Source organism: Rhinopithecus roxellana, chromosome 4, assembly GCF_007565055.1.
Source record: "Rhinopithecus roxellana isolate Shanxi Qingling chromosome 4, ASM756505v1, whole genome shotgun sequence".
In the NCBI taxonomy this organism is placed as follows: Eukaryota; Metazoa; Chordata; class Mammalia; order Primates; family Cercopithecidae; genus Rhinopithecus; species Rhinopithecus roxellana.
The window spans coordinates 22,412,673-22,420,147 of NC_044552.1; the positions used below are offsets into that span (position 1 = coordinate 22,412,673).

General features: G+C 38.5%; 1 protein-coding gene across 1 annotated transcript; it reads left to right on the top strand.

Moving 5' to 3' along the window:
- Positions 1-6,298: 6,298 nt before the first annotated feature.
- Positions 6,299-7,242, top strand: LOC104653695 (olfactory receptor 2H2-like). Its single transcript, XM_010352750.2, is given in 2 exon segments — positions 6,299-7,028; positions 7,031-7,242. Coding segments are annotated over 2 exon segments (942 nt in total).
- Positions 7,243-7,475: the final 233 nt, after the last annotated feature.

Sequence of the window (7,475 nt, forward strand, 5' to 3'; positions counted from 1 at the left end):
AATTTTAAGCAGGATCAAATATTGGTAAATCAGGCATGGTAGTCTAAGCAGAGCACTGTAGGCAAGCAAGACAAATACATATCTATAAAAAGGATAATACTTTAAGGAGAAATGGCTTCATGCTGCAGGGTCAAAGGGTTAGATGTAATCAGCTTGCCCAGATATTGACTGGTTTCCTCAGCGGCTCGTATGGTAGCAAGAGCTCAGCATTGAACTCTACTTTTCTAGGCATCAGAATGGTTACGGATTCCGCAGTGTCAGTCTCACTGGCCTTGGTACAAGACAGTCCGTGCTGCTGGGCCTATGCTTAGCCTTCATCTTTCCACCACAGCAACTCCATTAAGAGTCCATTGAATAAAACATGAATTGGTTGAAAAACTGGGTGGCATCCACTTGTTTAGGAAGTGCCACTTCTCTGGCAAACACTCTCTGGTGGTCATTACCATGCATCAAAAAAGTCCACATGCTTCATTCCCGCTCCCACAGAACCATTCACAAGTATCTTCACCAAACCTTTTTGTCTCTGATATTGTGAGCTTGGTCAAGGCCTCTAAACAACAAGTCAAGCCCTATACCTCCGCCCAGAAGCCCATGTATATCCATACCTCAGGTCATTCCTCTTTCTATTCAAAGTAGACAATCAAGTGTGCTGTGTAGAATTATGCCCACTAAAAGAATTTCCCTTCACTACTGCCCTTTAGAGTGACTCCCAAGTTGGACTCTAATGAAGCATCCGTTTGCTTATGGCTTATAACAACCTACAGCACTTGTGGTCCTATAGACCATTTGTGAGAGTTCTGAGGTTTCTATTTTTCCCTAGCACTTGGTCAATTGAAAAACCTCATGAGGCCATAGGTGTGAATTGAGAGAGCAGCACTGACGCAGCAGCCATAGGTGATAGGTGACTGGATCACTAGTTTATGTCATTGAATTATGTCTTCTGGACATGCTTTTGCCTGATCCCAAATGTTTAGTTTCCAATTACATGATTGATTTTTGCTGCATTAATCTGACCGGATGAGTTGGTGGATCTGAAAATATCAAACTCATTTTGTATAATCACTTGATGTCTCCACTATGTCAGAATTGCACTGCACTGAAAAAACTGGATGACATGCTGCTTTTTCAGTGCAAGTAATTTTCTCTTGCACAAGGCATTCCTCCAGTCCAGAACTCAAGTGTCTGCACTGTGGTTCTTATTTTGTCTTGTCAGAGACAGTATGTGAAGTCTTTACCTTATGAATACCTCTAGCACCACTAGATACACACTTTGTTGTATGACCCACCAACACAGCAGCACTCAACCTAGCCTGTACTTGTTCCAAATCCCTCTTTTGCTCTGGGCCTATGTGTTCAATGGACTTTCACCTGCCATAGTATCTCTGATTTTTGGAGATGGGAGCTGTCACCTTTTACTCTTTATCCTTTACATTTCAAAGGTCGAACTAATTTATGCATTTTTTCTAGGAGTATTGCTTCTGATCTTGGCTTATGAAGAGTAATTGTATGGGTTTTCCCTTGGTTCTTATTCTATCAGAACTTCAGTGAGTTTTTTGCTCCAGCTTTTAAGTATAACTATTTGCATGATATATCCGGGGACTAGGGAAACCACCGTAGGGTAGGTCTACAGACACACTGAACTAACTATTCATTGAACTTAGGCCAGGACATTATTTGTCTCTTCTCCTAAGTCCCTACCCTAACTAGAGGTCATGATGGCATGTGCCCCAACATTTGTGTCAACTAGGACCCTATATTCAACAGTCCCAAAGTTTTTAGTCTCAATATTTATCTTTCTTCTTGTGCAATTACTCTGTAAATGGTCACAGATCACTTTGAAGAAATATTAGGTACAATATTTATTGTATTTATTTGCAGTGGCATTCCAAAGTTAAGGTACTTGCCCTTCTCTTTAATTGAGAGTCTCTAGGTATGAGACCTGGCTTTGATAAAAAAACTGAGTGAGAGATTATTATTTTTTCATTGTAGCTTCCATTTCACCAACTTTCACTCTTTTTTTTTTTTTTTTTCCAGGGACACAACTCAAGCAACTTTCTAGCTGTCTGTATATCTATCTAGCCTCCAGTTGTTGATTCAAGCCAGTTCATTATGTATGGATAGCTTCTGGAAGTTGAAAGCTGCCATCTGGACTCTGTTTATATGAAATTGTATCATTCATATTGAAAGTAGGGAACTCAGCTCCATGAAAGCATCTTCTATTGTCAACCATGGTCTACAGAGGGCATTAAGCCCCTGAAAGATACTTTGCCTCTCTAACTAGTGTATTTTCTACTCTTTTTATAAAGGGAATGTCCTCTGGGATATCACGTGAAGTGTAGTTAGGTGATAGGTCCTCTGCTGGTACCTAATAAATGCACTCTAGAGTTACTAACTCTGATCCTTCTGACACCTCAATAGCCTGTTAAGGAAATTACAACCACTCTATTTTGGTTACTGTGGATATCATTGTGTTAAAGTTTCAGTAAGACATTGCTGCAGTATACTATAACTGGATCCAGCATTTCTTTCCAGGAGTTTAATTTCTAAGTCATCGGAGAAAGTTGCCATGACTATAAACTTTCCCAATCTGGGTTTACATTCTATTTCCCCTCTAAGAGGGATTACTGATAATGCATGTTATTCCAGTCAATGAAATTTTAGAATAAGCTATTTTTTTTTTCTTGTAGGAGTTGTTGGATGAAGGCAGTGAAAGATATTGAGACGGATTATCATCTTAAAAGAAACATGCTATGCATGGTTTCCAGGAAAGCAGGAGCTTCTTTCCTCTAGCAAGGGGAACACTGCTTCTGCCACTTTGGCAGGTTCAGAGAAATCTGAAAGTTTCTGTTTCTGGAGTACAACGTACAGATATCAAGCTCTCAGTGTCTGACTCCTTCCCTACCAGGGCCCTGGTTTTAGCATAAAAAGTCTACTGAGCCTGTGCGTTTTGTCTCCTTTGTGACTCTATGACCCTTACAATTATGTCCTGGGCCTGATTTCCAATAGCCTTCTCTAAGGCTGTAGGAAATGCGAATCTCTTTAAATACTGTCATGAAAGTTTTCTTTTCATAGCATTTATTAAGTTAGTGATCCTCAAACTATAGTTTGTGAACCTGTATCATCATTAACATCACTTGGGACCTTGTTAGAAATTAAAATTCTTGGACCTTGCCCCAGACCTACAGAATCAGAAACTCTGAGCGTGGGGCCCAGAAATCTATGTTCAACAAGCAGTTGTGCACCAATGCCCTAGGTTGATAGTTGGCTTACTTGACTATGCTGTTCTTTTTCTTCAAGACTTCCAAAACAATCAACAAAAGCCAGTCAACTTGACAATTATCTAATTACTTTTACCTCCAAAACTTTCAGAGGCTAGAAGACCATATAAGCCAATGCTCCTCCTTCTACCTGTACCTCATCCCAAGCCACAATAGGTAAGACTATGAGTAATGGTGATATTGAAGCATGCCAAGAGTTGCTAGCATTCCATTTACCCCCAACAATGGACGACCTGTTGCAATCTGACTGATGAGTAATTCATTTCCTGAATATTCTTCTAAAACTCTCATTTCTTGGTCCATTTCAGAACCAACTCTCTTAATTTAGATCCCTCCTGAAAGCAGAACTTAAGATAAGGAATTAAGTACCAGTAAGTGATTTTGGAGGTGATTACAAGAAGACCGAGTGAGGGAACAGGAAGAGTTAAACATTTAAGAAAGAAAGGTAATTTAGGGATGCATTAGCCAGGTTGTGTGTAATGGGAGTCCAGTTCTCTAAAGACCTTCTGAAAAGCACACAGTATGTTTTTGCCTGAAGGAAGAGCTGCTGGACCATTTATTCCTAGTTAAAATTCTTCATTGTTGGAGGAATTCCCCTAGGGTCATTAAGCATTTTGTACTTCTGGGCAGCACTTGTATATAAGCCAAATGGGCTCCCATGGTGTCAGACAAGCCTTGGGGCCGAGGGAAGCTGTATATAGCATACTTGAGGTAGGTCACTGTCAGTATGTGTGAGACGAATCTGAGTTCACACACAACTGTCCCTTGCAGCTCTGCTGAAATTAGAGCTGGGCTGAGGAGGTGTGATACATTGGTACTAGAGGCACCTACTTTAGAAGATGAGATAGAAATGCTGTATTTTACATTTATAACCATAGGAATGGAGGTGTGCTGGCTTTTACCATGAACTCCCCCAGATAGTGTTCTGCAAAGCAGAGGAGGCCAACTAAAATAAAATCACAGGAAAAATTATATTTGCGGGAAGAAGATAATCTCAAGAGAAGCAGAGATTAAGAGTATTCTTGAATTTTGCATAGTAAAAACCATCTAGTCTAAGACTCTCTCCCCTAACCAAGGACCTTTTACAAATAGTTGATCCAGGAAAAAAAAATGCATCTCCTTCAATGATTAGTAATTTAAAAGGAACTGGAAGAGATGAGACATACAGATGGATACATATATAAAACTAGCTAGGTAGAGACCTGTAGGTGATAATATACAAGAAAGAAAATGGGGAAAGGAAAAGCAATCGGAATAGACAAAAAACGAAATCAGTAGTTAGTGGTTATGAAGTGGATGAAAATCGAAGGATGGGATAAGAGGCAGGTTGATTCTGGACATGGAAAAATCTATAAGACAGATTCTTTAAAACATCAAACTACTCTTCTACTCTAATATAATATCAAACTCAAATTCACAACTAAAGTGGTAACATTTCATCATTAATTTGAAAAATTCTAAAGAAAATAAAGGAACAATAACACACAAAACACAGACAAAAAGGAGAATGTATAGATGTTCTAGAATGCACAGCATAGTAAAGACAAATGTGAGTAAAATTATGGTGAAATTTAAGCCATGAGGGTCAGTGCATCTTAATGCCCTGTGACATTTTACTTGTGGGTTTACCTGTAGATTAAAACCCTTTAAGCATGAGAACTACTGATTGAGAGAACTTCAAATGAATTTGCTTCTAGTGTATTGATAAAGTTAAATGTGACATATGATAGGTGGGTAAGAATATGGTTGGAAGATAGGAGACAACAGGGCTAGGATATTCAGAAAATAGCCTCCAGCAAACTTCGTAAAAACAAAAGCATATATTGATGTAAAAATTTTACATATGTAATTGCATAATATACCATCATGTTGCTCAAACTACATTAAAGTGTGATTAAGAATTCACCACAATGTATGATGATATAATAGTAAATATCAGACTATGTCATAATTTTCCTTAGAATTATGGCTTGAGTGGTCTATTTGACACAATTATTATTGTTAATTATTTTAAATATTTTCATCTAATTTCAAGCTTTTGGTTTTCTTTAATATACTTTATCATTCTTCATCAAAGAAGATCATGTAGAAATATAATGTTTCTTTTTTCTAAGTGTTATTTTTACTCATGCTCTCTGCAAAACTTTGGTAATAAATTTTGGTTTCTGAAACAATCTATTGAACAGTGTCATCATCATGATAATTATTGCTAACTTACATTGAACAGTTACTTTGTGCGAAGAACACTTTTTAGTATTTTCCCCATTTTCACATTTAATTTCCCCAACAAGCATATGTAGGTTTTTAATTTCACTTGTTTTCCAAATAGAATATCTAAGGAAAGAACTAAGGTAAGAACAAAAATGTTAACCACTTTTCCTAATATCACACAGCATAAAGGTGACTGAGGGAGAATTCAAGCTCATCAGTAAGAGACAGAGTGAAAAGGAGGAATGGAGAAGAGGAGAATGAGAGAGAAAAAAGAGAAGATAAAGGGAGAATATCCAGGGAGAGAAAAGGGGAAGGAAAGAGAGGAAAGATGGGAGACAAACAGTGAAATAAATCAAGATACAAGGTCACAGAGAACTAAGAGAACAAAAGAAATAGAGAATTATAAAGCTAATATGCAGTGAATAGAACTATGTAATAAATGTGGTAAATGTATACTCTTTGACAGCACAGATGGAACACATCTAATATTTAGCAAAGTGATTTTTTACTAGCTGGTGCTTACATATATTTTATATAATATTTATAATGAACAATTTTAATCAGAGACAAAGTATGAGGAAGATGTAAAAGAGGAAGAGAGAGAGTGAGTGATGAATATCAAAGATTAAAGCACTTTACTAAATCTTGTATTCTTTCCCAAAATACAGCTGGTGAAAATCTTATTCTTGAGTAGAGAGGAATCAAACAAGTCATATACCACCCTTCTTCCTGTCTTTACTGGAACCATCACAGGCTTTTGAGCAACTGCCTTTGAAACATTCCCCAGAGAGGTATTTGCCCCAGTAGCTATGATTATAATTTGCAATGACAGCCACAGTGATTTCATCCTTCTGGGCTTCTCTAACAAGCCACATTTGGAGAAGATACTTTTTTGGGTCATTTTTATTTTTTATTTTTTGACTGTTGCAGGAAATATGGTCATAGTTCTTGTGTCCTTGAAGGATCCAAAACTCCACATCCCTATGTATTTCTTTCTTTCCAACCTTTCCTTGGTAGACCTATGTTTCACCAGCAGCTGTGTTCCACAGATGTTGATTAACTTCTGGGGCCCAGAAAAGACCATCAGCTACATTGGCTGTGCCATTCAACTCTATGTTTTTTTGTGGCTTGGGGCCACGGAATGTGTCCTTCTTGTTGTCATGTCTGTGGATCGTTATGTGGCAGTGTGTCATCCACTGCAATATACCATGATCATGCACCCAAAACTTTGTCTGCAGCTGGCTATCCTGGCATGGGGGACTGGCTTGGCCCAGTCTCTGATCCAGTCCCCTGCCACCCTCCAGTTACCCTTCTGCTCCCATCGGATGGTGGATGATATTGTTTGTGAAGTCCCAGCTCTGATTCAGCTCTCCAGTACTGATACTACCTACAATGAAATTCAGATGTCCACAGCCAGTGTTATCCTCCTGGTGGTGCCCTTGATCATTAACCTTTCCTCTTACGGTGCTATTGCTAAGGCTGTGCTGAGGATTAAGTCAACTGTGGGACAGAAGAAAGCATTTAGCACCTGCACCTCTCACTTCTTGTGGTTTCTCTCTTTTATGGCACTGTCACAGGTGTCTACCTTCAACCAAAAAATCACTATGCTCATGAATGGGGTAAATTTCTCACTCTTTTCTACACTGTGGTAACCCCAACTCTTAATCCCCTCATCTATACTCTAAGGAACAAGGAGGTAAAGGGAGCACTAATAAGATTGGGGAGGAGGACCTGGGATTCCCAGAATAACTAATGAGGTTAACATATGTTTACCTGTTGCTTAACCTGAGAATACAGAACAACCCCATCACAAAAAGCTGGAGATACACCTCCCAAGCCAAAAGTAGGAGAGAAAAATCTGCATTCTGTTCAGGTTGAGATTTCAGTTCCCTTTATCAATCATTCAGTGGGCCTTAAATTCTTCATATTGTGGATTTAGACACAGTATGGTATACAAATTAATATACTTAATAGCTATTGTCTTGA